Below are 20,745 nucleotides of genomic sequence, written 5' to 3'. Positions count from 1 at the left end.
GACGGAAGATGTCAGTTCCCCATGGCCCGTACCCCGTTATGGTGCCGGGTCCCACCTACTTCTAGGTAACTTCTTTTGGAAACTGCTATTAATATAGTTCTTGCCTATATGTCGCCCAGAAGAAGCAGTATATAGGAGAGATTTATCATAGGCCGTGTTTTGCCGATCTAGGATCTCCCCTGCACTGCCAGAGAATTCAGTCGTCAGAGAACTGGTGTAAAAGGATAAATACGTCAGGCCCGTCCGCTTCCTCACGACACCCCCTTTTGGTGAGAATGGCGAGGGGCCGGAGAAACACCAGTTGTGCAAAAAAGTTGTATTTGCGACTTTTTTTACAGCAGAAAACTGGAGTAACAAGAACTTCATGGTGTCTTGAAGGAAGCAGCCATGACTTTCTTGTACTCCAGAGATCCAGACATGTCATAGTTTTATCCCAGCCGTCTCTCTGCATGTTTGCCGTGCTGTGGCCGGACCTCTGGCCTGCCCCCATTATAGTGAATGGGGCTGGAGCGGACTTAAGGCTTCACGGATTCCCCGCCGGAACAGCCTGCCGCTATTGTGAAAGTAGCCTTAGGCTGAGTTCACAAAAGCGTGTCCGGATAAGGTCCGGATGCGTTGCGGCAAACCCGCGCGAGTAGGTACCCAATTGCAGTTAGTTTTGACTGCGATTGCGTTCCGTTGTTCAGTTTTTATCGCGTAGGTGCAATGCGTTTTTCACGCGCACGATTAAAAACTGACTGTGGTACCCAGACCCGAACTTCTTCACAGAAGTTCAGGTTTGGGCTCGGTGTTGTGTAGATGTAATTATTTTCCCTTATAACATGGTTATAAGGGAAAATAATAGCATTCTTTAATACAGAATGCTTAGTAGGTGGTCAATTGAGGGTTAAAAAATAATTAACTCACCTTCTCCTGTTGATCGCGTAGTTGCCGATCTCTTCTTACTTCTTTAATCATGAGCTGCCGGCTAAAGGACCTGTGGTGATGTCACTGAGCTCATCACATGGTCCATCACCACGGTGATGGATCATGTGATTGGACCATGTGATCTGACTTCACCACAGGTCCTTTAGCCGGCAGCTCATAATTAAAGAAGTAAGAAGAGATCGGCAACTACGCGATCAACAGGAGAAGGTGAGTTAATTATTTTTTAACCCTCAATTGACCACCTACTAAGCATTCTGTATTAAAGAATGCTATTATTTTCCCTTATACTTTCCCTTATAGTGAATAGACTGTCATCTTAGCAACCATGCGTGAAAATCGCACCGCATCCGCACTTGCTTGCATTCACTACTATGGGGCCTGCGTTGCATGATAAACGGACAATATAGAGCATGCTGCGATTTTCACACAACACATAAGTGATGCGTGAAAATCACAGCTCATGCGCGCAGCCCCATAGAAATAAATGGGTCGGGATTCAGTGCGGGTGCAATGCGTTCACCTCCCGCATTGCACCCGCGCTGAAATCTCGCCCGTGTAAACTCAGCCTTATACTCCAGAGCTGCACTCACTATTCTGCTGGTGCAGTCATTGTGTATATAAATTGATAGGCGCCTCAGTTCAGCCCTAATGCATTCTGAACGGATACAAGCGTTTGCATTATAGGAGCGGATCCGTCTGTGCAGATACCAGACAGATCCGGACCTAACGCAGGTGTGAAAGTAGCCTTAGCTGATCTCCCATTAAAAAGGGTCTCAGTCAGTTTTCCTACATGCGATGACTGGATGGTGCTTGCTGTAAAGATAACCCTTCCTAGAATGCCAATTACCAGACCAAGTGTTGTGCAGAGACTGAACAAGCAGAGTAAAAACAGGACGCAGGGTAGAGAACACAGAAATGTATTTATTCTGTGTCCAAAACATATAAAAACCACCACAGTAATTACAAGACTATATACAAGATCCCATAAGAACATAAAGCAACACTTCTGTCCAATCAGATGCTTCGTAGATGCCGGGTGAGGAGGAGCAGGACGGGTCACTGCAGGTGCGATCACCGGATCTGTGGGGGGGTAAAGAGAAGAATGTGAACCAGTGAGGGCGTTTTCTCACTTAAATGTGGCGCTAAATGTGCTTCACCATTTCCAAGTGCTTGCTGTCAATGAATAGTAACCATTCCTGATTATGTCCTGCTGATGGATACAGTAAAGCCATGCACCTGTGCCAACTGGACAGGTTGTCGGTGTCTGGATGGTTCCATTCACTGACAGCAGTCGAAAATGATGAAACTCAAGTGTAACTATCAGCGACTTAGGGCACTTACTGTGTATTTATCCCACTTCTTCTCTGGGTCATAGGGCTCCCACCTGCTTGCTGGAAAGATGTGTTTGTTCTTCTCATACCAGCTCCGAAGAACAACTTTCCCAGCATGAGACTGAAAAGAGAAAACAACAACGGTGTTAACGGGAGGGGGGGTAAAAACATGGCTGCTTTCTTCCAGAAACAGCGCCACACCTTTCCCAAGGTGGTGTGCGGTACTGCAGCCCAGCTACACTCACTTTAATGGAGCTGAGCAGACATGTTTTCCTAATCCTGGACAACCCCTTTAAGTCCCCCGGCTCTTACCTCATCCTTCTCCACTGTGGCATCACTCAGCAGGCGGACGTCTTCGTGCACGTCAAAGTTGAACAGCGGCCCTATGGCAAAATGGAAGCAAATTATTTTTGGTGAGGAAGATGAGGCCTGAGAAGAAAGGCTGCGCTATGGACGAGGGGAGGAATGGATCATATATAACACAATGCCTTTGACATGCGTGCTCCTTCGCAGAGCGCAGCCTCTCCTGTGCACTACACCACATTTCCGGCGATCACTATCCTGCCCACAGTTTGCAGTGATCTATATAACCTACAGCCTCCGACAGATGAGGTCTGACCTGGAAATGTTAGAATTTGGTTCCCCTAACAGTAGGTGATGGTGACAGAATTCATGACTTACCACTTTTACCCCTCGCCTTCGTCACAATAAAATCGTAAAAGCTGTGATGCTGGAGGATAAAAAGAGAAGAAGAGAGCGGTGAGCAGGAGACGGCTGTATGGGCCGGAATGAAGATGGCATCAGCGGCACCGCTAATGTCTATGAGAAGTCTCCCGGCCTCTGCATACCTGCAGTTAAAGGGTTAATTCATCCGACTACACGAGTATGGGACACGAATGACCACAGAAGGTGAAGAGGAGAAAGACGCCTTCACCGCAGTTCGCATTATCTCCTATACTTGGGTTACATTAGGACTTGAAGGTGTGTAACGACATTCTGGCTGTGGGACGTTATATAGGATTGGGAGGGGGGGGGGTCGCGGCCCCTGTGTTACACGTGTCGCGGCCGCTGTGCTTATATAATGCACAGAATAGACTCACGTGTGGGATGATCAGATCCTCTTTAATGTACATTAGCTGCTCCACACCTGCCGACCTGGAGGAAATAAAACAGACAAATGTTACTTACTGGTCTACAGAAGTAACCTCCAACTGTTGCAAAACTACAACTCCCAGCATGCCCTGAGAGCCTAGCTGGAGCACAAGGATCTACAGGCAGCTTTACACCGTTCCACATTTGCAATCATACGGTTCATGGCAGCCTGTGTCCCCCCCCCCACAGACAGAATACCGGGCTCCGTAAACAGCAGCCCGACGTCCTGCCGATCCTCACCTGAGCTCACTGAAGTCCTTGCGCAGGATCTCCAGGGCTTTCTGCAGAAACTGCTGGATGGTATTTCCTTTCTTCATCTAAAAAGGATGCAAAGAGTTAATGAAACGCTACTGCTCCATAGTAAATATGTTCTGCAACTTTGCAATAGTCCCATTCTCAAAATCTCTGCTTGCTGTCAGTGACTGGGAACATTCTAGGTTACATGTCCATAGACCCAGTCCCTCTCACAGGTGATTGTTTGTTACAATTGCATCTCCGCATTTTACCCCGCACTGATACGCTGTAACCAAAATCAGGGCGGGAGAGACGGTTGTGCTGCCGAGTTACATAACAGAGACTGGATACAACTGTAGCCGACCCTCACCTGTGGTCTTGACAGGATTTTAGTCTCTGGGTGTAAACGAGAATGCTCCTATTTACTGACAGCAAGCAGAGATCTTGGCAAAGATCAATTTTTATTTACACAAAAAAAAGCCAAACTTTTAAAGGGGTATTCTAATTTCAAAAATGAAGTTATATGCCATAATTTTATTGCGGTGCGGGTCTGAGCTCTGGGGCCCCCACCGATCCAGAGAATGAAAGGGTCGCAGCGTTGGTTCAATGCACAATGGATGCGCTGCAACGCTCAGTCAGCACAGGGGGGTCTCAGAGGTCAGACCCCATGATCATAAAGTGACAGCATATCCTAGAGGCAAGTAGTCACTATAAAGATAGGAGTACCCCTTTAAGTCTGAGAACTAACTTACTAGGCTCTTACCTTTACTGTCCTGCGGTGTCCAGAGCCGTCCCAGTAGCTGAAGGTAATCTCTATCTCCTCACCTGCGGAGAGAAGGGAACAGTCCTAACCACTGCGCTCCTGAAAACCGCCGCCCGTCACCTCACCCGGCACGTGCACACTTACTCTTGATCTTTTCTTGTTTGCGCTCCCACTCCTGTCTTAGCTCTTCTCGGAGACGGTTCTCTTCTTCCTGAGGAGGCAGGTGAGGATGATGAAGCAGCCGCACTGTACTACAACTCAATACAATGCTAGAGGTGCAGGGGGTTACGAGAAAAGCATGGCGGCTTTCTTCAAGGAACACCACCACCCTGCGCATGAGTTGTGTCTCAGTCAAAGGAAATTGGGCTGAGCTGCAATACCAGGCGCAACCCATAGGCTAGAGTGGCGCTGTTTCTGTAAGTCATATTAAAGAGGACCTTTCACCGATTCTTACCCTATGAACTAACTATACAGACATGGAGAGCGGCGCCCGGGGATCTCACTGCACTTACTGTTATCCCCGGGCGCCGCTCCGTTCTGCCGCTATGCCCTCCGGTATCTCCGTTCCCTAAGTTATGGTAGGCAGAGTCTGCCCTTGTTCTTCTGTAGCGCTGGCCAATCGCATTGCATAGCTCACAGCCTGGGAGAAAATAACCTCCCAGGCTGTGAGCTCTGCGCTGCGATTGGCCAGCGCTAGGGCAGACTCCGCCTACCATAACTTAGGGACTGGTATCTCCGCCTACTATAACTTAGTGAGCGGAGATACCGGAGGGCATAGCGGCAGAACGGAGCGGCGCCCGGGGATAATAGTAAGTGCAGAGAGATCCCCGGGCGCCGCTCTCTATGTCTGTATACTTAGTTCATAGGGTAAGAATCGGTGAAAGGTCCTCTTTAAGGGCTGACTCTGCTGCCATGTATCAGCCACAGTGATGTGGTTTTAAAGGGTCTGTCTCACCTCCGACATTGACTGCATATAGCTAGGATATGCCACCATGTCAGATAGGTGCGGGTCCCATCTCTAAAACAGAGCACCCTCGTTCATAAGAGCCCACAGCACATGCAAAGCCGTCCTCCATTTCTTTCTGTGGGACTGCTGAAAATAGCCGACCTCTGGCAGCCCCGCAGAAGAGAATGGAGAGGTACTTCCGAAAATAGACTCGGCTACTTCTGGAACTACCAAAGAGGAGAATGGAAAGCGGCCACGCATGTGTGGTGAGCTCTCGTTCACTTTGGGTGCCTCGTTCTAGAGATAGGTGTGGGTCCCAGAGGTGGGACCTGCACCTATCTGACATGGTGGCATATCCTAGTGATATGCCTTCAATGTGTGAGGTGGCACAACCCCTTTAAGCGGTGATGACTGGCTGCCACCATCGATGGTGACACATCATGGCGCAGTCAAGGCCTATACAGGGCCAAAGGTTCTGCCGTCAGATCTAACTACCTTCTTGACTTGTCCTAAAAAGATCAGATACAGCAGTGTAAAGCAAGGAGGTTTTTCCGTTGTGCTTGTACAGCTCAAACAAGATAGCGGTCACACTCTACCTCTCGATCTCTGTCTGGCAGGAAACTTGTGTCGACATCGGGGTTCTTTCCCAGCTTCTTTTTCTTCTTGGGCAGCTCTGGAAGCAATGGAAATGTGAGCAAGATCATGAGATGAAGGACTGTAATCTACAAGGAATAGGATAATACACCCTACAGTGATCCGGCCTCAATGTAAGTGCCAGATTATCAGATATTCCGGACTATCAGACGGTCACAGATCACTGTACAGGTTTAAAGGAACGTTGCTGCGATTATCTATTTTATAGCTCCTACCTTCCTTTTCCAGCTCGTCCTCCTCCATGTCGTCGTCATCCTCTTCCTCGTCCTCATCGTCGTCAATGTTGAAGGACAGGCTGGCAATCTTCCGCTTCTGCTCCTTCTTCCTTTCCCGTTCCCTTTGTTTCTCCAACTTCCTGTGAACACAGCGGCAATTCAGGTGAATGATGGGAGTGATTATAATCTTTGTGCAGCGCTGTGGATGACACTATATCCAACGTTGTCTCAGGCACTGGTGCCAGATTTACAGACGCTCACAGTGGTGGTCGGTGAATTTCTGCAGCACATCGCAGTTCTATGCTGGATCCTCAGATGCCAGATTACAGGAATCCCACCCTAAGGGCTCATTCAGACGGCTGTACGTTACTTTCCGCATCTGATCCGTTTTTTTTGCGGATTAAATGCAGACCCATTCACTTCTATGGGGCGACAAAAGATGCGGACAGCACTCCGTGTACTGTCCGCATCTTTTCTTCCGTTCTACAGCTGCGCAAAACAAATAAAACTATCCTATCCTTGTCAGTGAAAACGTGACCATGGCCCCATTGAAGTCTATGGGTCCGCAAAAATGCAGATTCGCTTTATTTGCAGACATGCTGAACTGACCTAAAAAAAAAAAAAAACAACGGATCTGCATTTTCACGTACCGCAAAAAACATACGGCTGTCTGAATGAGCAGTAATACTGTTAGGCTCCATTCACACATCCGCAATTCTGTTCCGCATTTTGCGGAACAGAATTGCGAACCCAATCATTTCTATGTGGCCGCACGATGTGCGGCCCGGATCCGGAAATGTGGACCCGCACTTCCGGGTCCGCTTTTCCAATCTCCAAAAAAATAGAACATGTCCTATTCTTGTCCGCAACTGCAGACAAGAATAGGCATTTTCTATTAAGTGCCGGCGATGTGCGGTCCGCAAAACACACATGGACGTCTGAATGGAGCCTTAATGAGGTTTTCCTGGAGTTCTATACATCCTCAGGATAGGTCATCAATATCAGATCGGCAGGGGTCCGACTCCAGATATCCCCTCCAATCACTGCTTAACCCCTTAAGGACCGGGCTCATTTTCACCTTAAGGACCAGGCCATTTTTTGCAAATCTGACCAGTGTCACTTTAAGTGCTCATAACTTTAAAACGCTTTGACTTATCCAGGCCGTTCTGAGATTGTTTTTTCGTCACATATTGTACTTCATGACACTGGTAAAATGAAGTCAAAAAAATTATTTTTTTTGCACAAAAAAATACCTAATTTACCAAAAATTTGGAAAAATTTGAAAAATTTCAAAGTTTCAGTTTCTCTACTTCTGTAATACATAGTAATACCCCCAAAAATTGTGATGACTTTACATTCCCCATATGTCTACTTCATGTTTGAATTGTTTTGGGAATGATATTTTATTTTTTGGGGAAGTTATAAGGCTTAGAAGTTTAGAAGCAAATCTTGAAATTTTTCAGAAATTTACAAAAACTCAATTTTTAGGGACCACTACAGCTCTGAAGTCACTTTGCGAGGCTTACATAATAGAAACCACCCAAAAATTACCCCATCTAAGAAACTACACCCCTCAAGGTATTCAAAACCGATTTTGCATACATTGTTAACCCTTTAGGTGTTGCACAAGAGTTATTGGCAAATGGGGATGAAATTTGAGAATTTCATTTTTTTGTCTAATTTCTCATTTTAACCCATTTTTTCCACTAACAAAGCAAGGGTTAACAGCCAAACAAGATTGTATCTTTATTGCCCTGACTCTGCCGTCTTCAGAAACACCCAATATGTGGCCGTAAACTACTGTATGGCCACACAGCGGGGCGTAGAGTGAAAGGTGCGCCGTATGGTTTTTGGAAGGCTGATTTTTATGGACTGGTTTTTTGACACCATGTCCCATTTGAAGCCCCCTGATGCACCCCTAGAGGAGAAACTCCCTAAAAGTGACCCCATCTAAGAAACTACACCCCTCAAGGTATTCAAAACTGATTTTACATACGTCGTTAACCCTTTAGGTGTTGCACAAGAGTTATTGGCAAATGGGGATGAAATTTGAGAATTTCATTTTTTTGCCTAATTTTCAATTTTAACCCATTTTTTACACTAACAAAGCAAGGGTTAACAGCCAAACAAGACTGTATCTTTATTGCCCTGACTCTGCTGTTTACAGAAACACCCCATATGTGGCCGTAAACTACTGTACGGGCACACAGTAGGGCGTAGAGTGAAAGGTGCGCCGTTTGGTTTTTGGAAGGCTGATTTTGCTGGACTGTTTTTTTGACACCATGTCCCATTTGAAGCCCCCCTGATGCACCCCTAGAGTAGAAACTCCATAAAAGTGACCCCATCTAAGAAACTACACCCCTCAAGGTATTCAAAAATGATTTTACAAACGTTGTTAACCCTTTAGGTGTTGCACAAGATTTTATGGAAAATAGAGACACAATTTCAAAATTTCAAATTTTTGGCAGATTTTCCATTTTAATATTTTTTTTCCAGTTACAAAGCAAGGGTTAACAGCCAAACAAAACTCATTATTTATGGCCCTGATTCTGTAGTTTACAGAAACACCTAATATGTGTTCGTAAACCGCTGTACGGGCACACGGCAGGGCGCAGAAGGAAAGGAATGCCATATGGTTTTTGGAAGGCAGATTTTGCTGGACTGGTTTTTTTGACACCATGTCCCATTTGAAGCCCCCCTGATGCACCCCTAGAGTGGAAACTCCAAAAAAGTGACTCCATTTTAGAAACTACGGGATAGGGTGGCAGTATTGTTGGTACTAGTTTAGGGTACATATGATTTTTGGTTGCTCTATATTACACTTTTTGTGCAGCAAGGTAACAAGAAATAGCTTTTTTGGCACGTTTTTTTTTTTTGTTATTTACAACATTCATCTGACAGGTTAGATCATGTGGTAATTTTATAGAGCAGGTTGTCACGGACGCGGCGATACCTAATATGTATACATTTTTTTTTATTTATGTAAGTTTTATACAATAACTTCATTTTTAAAACCAAAAAAATGTTTTAGTGTCTCCATAGTCTAAGAGCCATAGTTTTTTCAGCTTTTGGGCGATTATCTTGAGTAGGGTCTCATTTTTTGCGGGATGAGATGACGGTTTGATTGGCACTATTTTGGGGTGCATATGACTTTTTGATCGCTTGCTATTACACTTTTTGTGACGTAAGATGGCAAAAAATGGCTTTTTTTACACTGTTTTTATTTTTATTTTTTTTACGGTGGTCATCTGAGGGGTTAGGTCATGTGATATTTTTATAGAGCCGGTCGATACGGACGCGGTGATACCTAATATGTATACTTTTTTTATTTATGTAAGTTTTACACAATCATTTAATTTTTGAAACAAAAAAAAATCATGTTTTAGTGTTTCCATAGTCTAAGAGCCATAGTTTTTTCAGCTTTTGGGCGATTATCTTGAGTAGGGTCTCATTTTTTGCGGGATGAGATGACGGTTTGATTGGTACTATTTTGGCGTACATGCGACTTTTTTGATCACTTTTATTACCTTTTTTGGGAAGTAAGGTGGGCAAAATTTCAATTTTCTCATAGTTTTTATTTTTTTATTTTTATGGCGTTCACCGTGCGGGGAAAGTAACATGACCGTTTTATAGATCAGGTCGTTACGGACGCGGCGATACCTAATATGTGTAGTTTATTTTATTTTTTTAATTTTTATTCAGTGATAAATGTTTTTTTTTTTATCTTAACTTTTTTCACTTTTTTTTTACATTTTTTTGACCCAGACCCACTTGGTTCTTGAAGATCCAGTGGGTCTGATGTCTGTATAATACAGTACAGAACAATATATATTGTTCTGTACTGTATTTTACTTACACTGAACAGATCTGTGCTTTTAGCACAGATCTGTTCAGCACCATGGACAGCAGGACGCCTGAGCAGGCGTCCTGTTGCCATGGGAACCCTCCCCGTCTGCTCAGAACTTCGCAGACGGGGAAGGGTAAGCACGGGGCTGAGGGGGGCTCTCTGGGAGCTCTCTCCCTCTCCATCGGGGGGCTGCAAAGGCACAGCAGCCCCCCGATGGAGAGGGAGGGAGCTCCCTGACGATGACAGTTAACTTTTTCCATACAGCGGTCCGTACGGACCGCGGTATGGAAAGGGTTAAACGGCTGACATCTGCACAGATGTCAGCCGTTTATACCAGGGTGCCAGCAATGTGCTGGCACCCTGGTATAACCACTAGACACCAACGATCATTCATGGGGAGGCGGGCGGGGGATCGCGATCCCGCCTGCCGCACCGCCCGCCTCCCGCAACGCCCCCACCGCATGCGACACCCCCCCCTGCACCACCCGCCGGCATCAAATCATGCAGGGGTGCAGGGGGGGGTGAATAATAATGATTTTAGCCACTCTAAAGTTTCTGATCCCCGCGGTCAGGGACCGCAGGCATCAGAAACTGCAAAAAGCGCAGCAAACCGCAGGTCTGAATTGACCTGCGGTTTGCTGCGATCGCCGACACGGGGGGGTCACATGACCCCCCCTGGCGTTGTCACAGGATGCCGGCTGAAGAATTTCAGCCGAAATCCCGTTCCGTTTAACCCCTCGGGCGCCGGAATCCCGATTTAAAAGTTAGGACGTACCGGTACGTCCTTGGTCCTTAAGGACTCGGGAAATAGGGCGTACCGGTACGTCCTATGTCCTTAAGGGGTTAAAAAGGCCGCTATGGCCTTGACCATCAGTCACAGTCTTAGTGCTGCCCAGTCCCATTCAAGTAAAGGGGCCTGAGCGGCAATACCAGGCACAGCCACTATACAACAGACGGCGCTGTGCTTGGTACAATCTGCAGCTGGTTGTGGCAGTCCCGGGTGTCGGACCCCCACCGATCTGATATTGATGATGCATACTTAGTGCCCAGAAAACCCCTTTAATGGGCGGCAGGTTCTCCCCGCTTACAGCTGCAGGTCTTTGAACTGCTCCTTCTTGGCCAGCTGCTTCTCCCTCTCTTTCACCAGCGCCTCCTGCTTGGCTTTCATGTCATTAAGGGTCACCAAACCTGTACGGCAAAAAGACAAAACGCAAAACTGTAATGTGAAAAGGCGCCAAATACAGTGAAATTCTCTTAATCCAGCATCTGTGAGTAACGATTATGAGATATTCTAGATTACAGAGAGCGCAAAATAAGATAAAGGGGTTTCCGGGATGCAATATTGATGGTCTGTTCCCAGGACTGGTCACGACTATCAGATCTGCAGGGGTCCGACACCCGGCACCCCCGACGATCAGCTGTATGAAGAGGCCGTGGTGCTCCGGTGAGTGCTGCAGCCTAGGTGTAGCTGAGCCCCACTGAAATGAATGGGCCTGGGCTGTAATACCAAGCACGGCCACTATACGATGGGCGGCACTGTGCTTGTGAGCTGCGAGGAGGTCACAGCGCTCACCGGAGCACAGCAGCCTCTGCTCATCAATGGGGGTCCTGTGTGTGTAGCGGACCCCAACGATCATATATTCATGACCTATCCTGAGAATAGGTCGTCAATATACTACTCATGGCTGTAGATGCTTAGAGTTGTAGTTTTGCAGGATTGAAGGAATTTCCCTCTACAGACAGCTGCAAGCAGCGCCTCCGTACAGTTCTGTCTCCCATCAAACTGGGCTCTTCTCAGAGACTCAGACATTCTGTCTTCAGACCTCTGCTGCTTGCTGTCAGTGAATGGAGCAAATTCTTGCTGAAACCCAGAGATTGAAACACGAGACAAGCTCTCATAACGCTGCACTGATTGCAGTTGGTCATAATCAGGACAGCGCGTGTACGCATGAAGGTTTCCATTCAATGACAGCCAGCAGCAAAAGCTTTTAAGATCAATTTGCACATAACTGGACAAAAAGTGTCTGTCCAAGACTTAAAAACGGATGACCTCTCCTCGGGATAGGTCATCAATATCTGATCATGGCGGTCTGACTGCCGATACCTCCGCTGATCAGCTGGTTTGAGAAAGAGGGGGGGGGGGGGCGGGGACCGAGCGCTGCAGCCCTTCCATACCAAGCACAGCGCCCTACACTGTATAGTGGCTGTGCTTGGTATTGCAGCTCAATCCTATTCACTTAATCCTAGGTCATGTGACATCACCTCAATCCTAGGTCATGTGACATCACAGCTGATCCACGGGGGTGCTGGGAGTTGGACCCCCACCGATCACGTACTGATGACCTATCCTGTGGACAGTGACCATACTCACCCACGGTGCTGGATTTCAGCTCGGCCTCCACGGCGTCATAATGGGCAGAGAATTTCTTGTTAATATTTGCCTTCACCACATTCTCCTGCAAGAGAAAAAAATAAAATAAAGAGAAATGACATTTTACGCATTGTGCGCCTCGCACCGTGACAAACACAGCACAGCTGTGCCGCACACACAGCACCTCCTGCCAGAGGTATGGCGCCCTATCACTTGTAAGTAAATGCAGTATAATGAAAGGTTCTGCAACATTCTGATATACTTTAGGTTTCAATTCAGTGAAAGGAAACATTGCTGTCAGTGAAAGGAAACATTCTGCACAATCCTATATCAGCCGCAGCATGAACGTCTCTCCTGGCGCACACGGTCATAATAAGTCCAGGCTGTCAAAGACTTGAGGTACGGATGGCCTTTCTTCAGCAGAGGTCATCAGATGGGTGGGGGTCTGACACCCGGACCCCCACAATCAGTTACCGGTCGTGGCCGACAATATCTAAGTCCTAGAAAACGCCCCTTAACCTGACAGGAGATTGTCTGGACGTGATAAAATTGTAGCAAATCCTCAGCTGTGAAATTGTGTATACCGAGAAGCATCTGGATATAAACAGGATTGTTTCCATTCACTGACAGCAGAGATCCTGAGTGCAGGAAAGGGGGAGTTCTGGTAAGAAGAGTTTCTCCCCTACTCACAAGGTAACCCTTTACACCCGTCACTGCACATGTCTGCCATCTGCAGATGTAAAGAAGAATGTGTCCATTCACAGACAGGAAGCAGAGATAGTGAAAAGGGAAGAACCTTACATTACACCCAAAACCCTAACAGCCAGCAATCTGTGGGCTCTGCGGTATTACAACTCCCAACATGCACTCACAGATGTGGCCTCTGTGGTACTATAACTCCCAGCACGTCCTCACAGTTGTGGCCTCTTTAGTACCACAACTGCCAGCATGTCCTCACAGCTGTGGCCTCCGCAGTACTACAACTCCCAGCATGTCCTCACAGCTGTGGCCTCTGCTGCACTACAACTCCCAGCATGTCCTCACAGCAGTGGTCTCTGCTGCACTACAACTCCCAGCATGTCCTCACAGCTGAGGCCTCCTTTGGTACAACTCCCAGCATGTCCTCACAGCAGTGGCCTCTTTAGTACCACAACTCCCAGCATGTCCTCACAGCAGTGGCCTCTTTAGTACCACAACTCCCAGCATGTCCTCACAGCTGTGGCCTCTGCTGCACTATAAATCCCAGCATGTCCTCACAGCTGTGGCCTCTTTAGTACCACAACTCCCAGCATGTCCTCACAGCTGTGGCCTCTGCTGCACTACAACTCCCAGCATGTCCTCACACTGTAGTGGCCTCTGCTGCACTACAACTCCTAGCATGTCCTCACATTGTAGTGGCCTCTGCTGCACTACAACTCCCAGCATGTCCTCACAGCTGTGGTGGCCTCTGCTGCACTACAACTCCCAGCATGTCCTCACACTGTAGTGGCCTCTGCTGCACTACAACTCCCAGCATGTCCTCACAGCTGTGGTGGCCTCTGCTGCACTACAACTCCCAGCATGTCCTCACACTGTAGTGGCCTCTGCTGCACTACAACTCCCAGCATGTCCTCACAGCAGTGGTCTCTGCTGCACTACAACTCCCAGCATCCCTCCCTGCTGTGGCCACTATGGTACTACGACTCCCAGCTGTGGCAGGGTCTCCATCACCTCCGCTATCTTCTGCTTCATCTGCTCCAGCTGCTCCCGCTGTTTCTCCCGCTTCTTCATGAGCTGCATGGCTCTCCCGGCCTCGCTGGCCGCCCCCTTGTACTGCGCCATGTCCGAACACGGAGCTCCACCGACCACCGGAGAACACAACAACAACAACCGCCGCTACCACAGGACGGAGCTTCGGGAAAGGTAAATGGAAACTGCTGACGTCATCAGCCCGCGCCGAGGCTCACGGTTACTAGGAGGAACGCCGAGCTGCGCTATGGTGTCTGCATCTCCAGCGCCATCTTGTGGTAGACCAAGTGCAGCCTGCAGATACGACCAGCCTCACCAGCTATAGCAGAGCATGCTGAGAATTGTAGTTCCACATCAGTTGGAGAACATGTGCTGTTTCTTACTCATATTACATTATGTTGCACCCATTGTCCTTCAGTATGCTCCCTGCTATTTTAATATGACCCATTAAATTCTATGGTGCCCAGGTCCTACTCTCAGTAATGGTGGATGAGTATAGCCTTTTATATTGGTGGGAGTGAGTAAAACCTGGAATGCACAGGGCAGGTAGCTGTACTTTGCAGATCTCTTTTTTTTTTTTTTGTGGAACGAAATTCGGACCTGGCCACGTTAAAAAAATGTAGGCCTTTCATGTACTCTACATTACACAGCGGAGGACTTTCATAATCGTGTAATAAAAATGGCGCTTGTTCCAAAGAGAGTCCCTTTAAATGTCACAAAGTGTCGCCATGACTAATGCCGATGGGGGAGGCAAGCTGCACGGAGAATGAATGTTCGTGAATAGGCTCATTCATCCTACAAATTACAGCATGTCGTCCCGGATCTGGTGGGACAGTCCTGGATTTTGGCAACGGTCCCGCGGTTTTGGGACAGGTGTAGGATGTCCCGCTTTCAACTGTCTCTGCGTCTTGAGGACCCAGAGACAGTTGGAGGCAATGGTGAAGCAGAGAGCTGTCCGCTCCGTGCTCCGCCATTACACCCGGCTGGGGCTGTCCCCAGGAGTCGTGATGCGGTGGCCTCATCTCACGTTCGGGGCTGAATAATAGCACGCCGCCCCCGGGGAAAATGACGATCATCTCTAGTGCTTATTGCAGCAGGAGCAATGACGTCACTTCAACGTGCCCGCTGCTGGGAAGAGCAGGATGAGCGCCATTCACTGGGGAACAGGGCAGGGGGAGGGTTAATACAGGCTTCAATTTACTGTGTGGGCACCACTGCTGTTTGGAGCACTAAGGGGGCATAACTTCTGTATGTGGGCACTAAGGAGGCATAACTACTGTTTGGTGGCATATATACTGTGTGCGGGGGAACTTAGGGGGAATTACTACTGTGTGTGGGGAACTTAGGGGCATTACTACTGTGTGTGGGGAACTTAGGAGGCATTACTACTGTGTGCCGGGAACTTAGGGGGCATTACTACTGTGTGTGGAGAACTTAGGGGCATTACTACTGTGTGTGGGGAACTTAGGGGGCATTACTACTGTGTGCGGGGAACTTAAGGGGCATTACTACTGTGTGTGGGGAACTTAGGGGGCATTACTACTGTGTGTGGGGAACTTAGGGGGCATTACTACTGTGTGCGGGGAACTTAAGGGGCATTACTACTGTGTGCGGGGAACTTCGGGAGCATTACTGTGTGCAGGGAACTTAGGGGGCATTACTACTGTGTGTGGCGCTTAGGGGGCATTACTACTGTGTGGGGACACTAAGGAGGCATAACTACTGTTTGGTGGCATATATACTGTGTGCGGGGGAACTTAGGGGGAATTACTACTGTGTGTGGGGAACTTAGGGGCATTACTACTGTGTGTGGGGAACTTAGGGGGCATTACTACTGTGTGCGGGGAACTTAGGGGGCATTACTACTGTGTGTGGGGAACTTAGGGGCATTACTACTGTGTGTGGGGAACTTAGGGGGCATTACTACTGTGTGCGGGGAACTTAGGGGGCATTACTACTGTGTGTGGGGAACTTAGGGGGCATTACTACTGTGTGTGGGGAACTTAGGGGGCATTACTACTGTGTGCGGGGAACTTCGGGAGCATTACTGTGTGCAGGGAACTTAGGGGGCATTACTACTGTGTGTGGCGCTTAGGGGGCATTACTACTGTGTGGGGACACTAAGGAGGCATAACTACTGTTTGGTGGCATATATACTGTGTGCAGAGGAACTTAGGGGGAATTACTACGGTGTGTGGGGCACTTAGGGGGCATTACTACTGTGTGCGGGGAACTTAGGGGGAATTACTACTGTGTGCGGGGAACTTAGGGGGAATTACTACTGTGTGCGGGGAACTTAGGGGGAATTACTACTGTGTGCGGGTAACTTAGGGGGTATTATTGTGTGCGGGGAACTTAGGGGGCATTACTACTGTGTGTAGGGCGCTTAGGGGGCATTACTACTGTGTGGGGACACTAAGCGGACATAAAGATTATTTGGGGGCACTAAGGAGGCATATCTACTGTGTGTGGGGCACTACTACTGTGTGGGGGGTATAACTACTGTATTGGGGCACTAAGGGGACAAATATTGCTTGGGGCACTAAGGAGGCATATCTACTGTATGAGGGCAATAGGTAGGCATATCTCTATGGGGGGCACTATTACTGTATGGGGGCGCTAAGAGGGCATATCTACTATTTGGGGGTAATCAAGGGGCATAACTACTGTGTGGGGACACTAAGGGGATATAAATATTGTTTGGGGGCACTAAGGAGACAAATTTTCTGTGTAGGGGGCACTATTACTGTATGGGGACACTAAGGAGGAATATCTACTGTGTGGGAGCAATCAAGGGGCATAACTGCTGTCTGGGGGCGTATTTAGAGGCATTGGGCGGAGTTAGAGGCGTGGCTTAGTGTCAAAAAAATTTGCTGCACCGCCGCTGCCAGTCTTTCTCCTTGGCCTTTCTCAAAGCCAGGAGGAGTGAATAGTCTGCATACTGCGGTCGCACATTCCGCTTACATTATTTTTGTGGCTTGTGTCATTGGGGACACAAGAAGATCCTCGTCTGTTGGCTGCGCGGTTCTTGTGGGCAGCACATCTCCCCGTGTGAATGGAACGTGCCTCCGACAATATGGCATAAACCATAGGAGCCTTATTTTAGCTAAACCACCTCCCTTCCCCAAAGCCAAGGGGGGTCATTTATCGAAGGGGTTTTCCTCCAGATATGTTATCAATATCTAATCAGTGGGAATCCAACTCCGGTGAGCGTCGCCACCTCCTCGCAGCTTACTGAGCACAGCGCCGTATGTTATATAGTGGCCGTGCTTGGTATCGCAGCTCACTTAAATGGGGCAGAGCTGCGCCTAGGCCACGTGACTGACGAACGCGATGTCTCTGACCACTTCAAACAGCTGACTGACAAGGTTGCTGGGAGTCGGACTCCCACAGATCAGATATTGATGACCTATCAATATTAAACAACTGGCTTTTTACATGGGATACTTTCCCTCTGCTGGCGTCCGATGCGGCACAAATATTAAGAGGCGCACAAGTGAAATCTATGCCAGCTTGGTGTAGATTACTGGTACAATGTATGCCAGTTTCCTGGCATAGACTATAATATATGTGCCAGCCAGCTTGTACTCCACACATTTTTGAAATTAGCAATTTTGAGCGGGACTGAAAACCAGCAAAAAGTTGCAAAAGTTTGGTTAAGTGGGGCCTTTGCCAAACTTTGCAACTTTTGATGTCAGTGGTCTGGCCTATGGGGGAGATAAAACGCCCCCCATAATAAATGTGCTTCCTCCAAATGAAGCCAAAATCTTGGTACATTTAGGCCTCATGCACACGACCGTTGTTGTTTTCCGTTCCGCAAAATGGGGTTGTTGTTCCGTGATCCGTTTCCGTTTTTGTTTCCGTGTGTCTTCCTTTATTTTTGGAGGACCACCAGACATGAAGGAAAGTAAAACATGAAGGAAAGTAAAAAAAAGTCTAAGACAGGTTTGCCATGCAAATGATAGGAAAAAAACGGACGCGGACGACAATCTTGTGTGCCTCCGAGTTTTTTAACGGTCCCATTGACTTGAATGGGTCCGCGAACCGTTTTCCGCGAAAATAATAGGACAGGTTATATTTTTTTGACGGACTGGAACCACGGATGGCAAACAGTGCATTAGCCGAGTTTTCAACGGACCCATTGAAAGTCATTGGGTCCGCAGAAAATCACGAAAAATGGCACAACGGACACGGAACACAACAACGGTCGTCTGCATGAGGCCTTAGGCTACTTTCACACTGGATCCTGATCAGTCTTAAAAATGCACTGAAATGCCGGATTTGTCTTTCCGGTGTCATCCGGCAAAACGGATCCGGCATTTATTTTTTTCACCTTTTTTTCGGTCTGCGCAAAGGACGGATCCGGCATTCCGGTATTTTGAATGCCGGACCCGGCACTAATACATTTCTATGGGGAAAGATGCCAGATTCGGCATTCAGGCAAGTCTTCCGTTTTTTCGGCGGAGATAAAACTGTAGCATGCTGCGGTTTTATCTTTTGCCTGATCAGTCAAATCGACTGAACTGAAGACGTCCTGATGCTCTCCATTCACAATGCATGGGGATATGCCTGATCAGTTCTTTTCCGGTATAGAGCCCCTGTGACGGAACTCTATGCTGGAAAAGAATAACGCTAGTGTGAAAGTATCCTTAGTTTAGTAAATCCCCCACAGTTACCAGTAAACGCCAAAAAAACACAGGACGCCGAATCTCCACGACATTTTTTATTGATATTGTTGATGTCAAACACAGTAAATGAGGAATATCTACGAGTAAGAAGTTCTGTATTTTTATAGGGCGGCGGACAATGCAAAGAAGCCAAATAGAGGATGAAAGGAGAACCAAACTGAAGTAGTACAGACGGCGGGGTGGAGGAAGCCGTGTCTGGAAGAAGCCCACCACGTGAGGAGCAACCGCGGTCTATAGGGCGGCCACCTCAGAACAACATGGACCTCACACCTGACGGCGGCCTCCACACAGACGAGGAGCTATGATTTAGGGAACACTCATGGTGACCAACAGTGGCCCACCACCGGACACAGGATCCATATTGCATTGTGACCGCCACCGCAGACAAGAACCATATCCTACTGAGACCACCACAGGAGACGAGGTGCGTACTCTACACCGAAAACGGGACAAGATCCAAAGTCTACAATGAACACAATATAAGTGACACGGTTTACACTGAAACCCCCCCCTGCTGGACGAGATCCATCGTCTGTGATGACCACCACGCCGGTGATTCCTTCTGTGAAATGATTATCAAACATTCTATGAAATAGAACGAAAAACTTCAATGGTTCGAAAAAAAAAAAAAAAAACAGGACATGGCGTGCGCGCTTTATTTTAGTAGGCATCTCATAGGGCACCCGGAACACATGGGCCATAGGAACCTCATAGATGACTGGTTGATACGGCCACTTCCCTGATGCTCGCCTATGAGAAAACGTTCCACAGTTGGGATGGGTTCATTCTCTGCACTGCCCTTGGAAACGCCCGGGAAATTAAAAAAAAACGGTCACAATCGCGGCCTCCTCAGAGTTTAGTGTAGGATTTTGCGTAGTGTCGTGACGGGAACATGACAGAAATGTAAGTGCACCTTTAATCCATTCAGAATTTCTTGCCTATAGCGACCCATCAGCCGTGACCCCACTGGATGCTACGATCGGCGTTTACTAGGAGCTGATTCTTTATTTTATTTTTTTATTTTCGCGTATTTCCTCGACCTGTTCACTAATAAGTTAAATAAATTAGGGATTAGGAAGGTCATGTATTTAGTGTAACTTTTTAAGCCACTTGTTAGGGAGAAACACTCCAGATGGAGGACATGGAAGCTACGGAGGAGCAGCAGCAGATTCGGAAATCTACAAAGTGGATCAGGCGTAAAACCGCGATATGACACCTTCTGCACCTGCGTCCACCCGCGTGAGATACGAGCTAAGGCTCAAAAGCTTACCTCGTAGCGGCTGAAGAGGAAGGCTACGACATGGGCGCTGGAATGTACAATTGCAAACAACCAAAGACTAATTTTGCTAAAGGACCTCCCCGCCTTGGTCCCGTTAAAGCAGCTCTCCGCACGTACTACTCTACCAAATGTTCTGCAGGAGTCTCTCCTGAAGGCACGCTACGAGAGGTGTCCGTCCACCTTTCCAGTCTTCGTGTTGGGAAGCCCTCCCTGGCAGTGGGACCGAAATCAAGGGTCACTGGAAGGATTTCAGCACTGGAATTCAAATTTTTCTTTTTTTTACATTAACATTGCTATCCCCGAGAAATCACCTTTATGATAAACGTATATATATATATCCTAGACTTAACCCTACACTTAAGATATAATCTGCCGTAAGCGTCTGTGAAACGGACCCCTTCCTATAGAAGAAAGGCAAGTCCATGTCCACCACTGGGATCCAGCCAGCCTGAGCCCAAGCGCTAAGGGATACGTTTTATACTTGGTTTAGTGAGACTGCAAAGGAATGTTCCGACGGAAAATGCACTAGCAATGTAAACGTTTCGATGAGGCCCACGAGATACTGGACCTCGCGGCGCTCTGTAGGCTGAAGCTCCACCACAGTGTTAGC

At 47.7% G+C, this 20,745-nt stretch overlaps 1 protein-coding gene across 1 annotated transcript; it reads right to left on the bottom strand.

Moving 5' to 3' along the window:
• Window positions 1-1,828: 1,828 nt before the first annotated feature.
• On the bottom strand, window positions 1,829-14,368 carry FAM50A (family with sequence similarity 50 member A). Its single transcript, XM_040405020.1, has 14 exons — window positions 14,151-14,368; window positions 12,441-12,525; window positions 11,158-11,257; window positions 6,223-6,362; window positions 5,950-6,026; window positions 4,552-4,618; window positions 4,408-4,469; window positions 3,651-3,727; window positions 3,359-3,413; window positions 2,940-2,988; window positions 2,571-2,641; window positions 2,269-2,379; window positions 1,978-2,007; window positions 1,829-1,945 (listed from the first exon to the last, which is right to left on the bottom strand). The coding sequence occupies exons 1-13, from the start codon at window positions 14,259-14,261 to the stop codon at window positions 1,999-2,001; spliced, it is 1,014 nt and encodes a 337-aa protein (XP_040260954.1). The 5' UTR covers window positions 14,262-14,368; the 3' UTR covers window positions 1,829-1,945; window positions 1,978-1,998.
• Window positions 14,369-20,745: the final 6,377 nt, after the last annotated feature.

Source organism: Bufo bufo, chromosome 8 (assembly GCF_905171765.1).
Source record: "Bufo bufo chromosome 8, aBufBuf1.1, whole genome shotgun sequence".
Classification (NCBI taxonomy): domain Eukaryota; kingdom Metazoa; phylum Chordata; class Amphibia; order Anura; family Bufonidae; genus Bufo; species Bufo bufo.
This window is presented reverse-complemented; position numbering and strand designations above follow the sequence as displayed.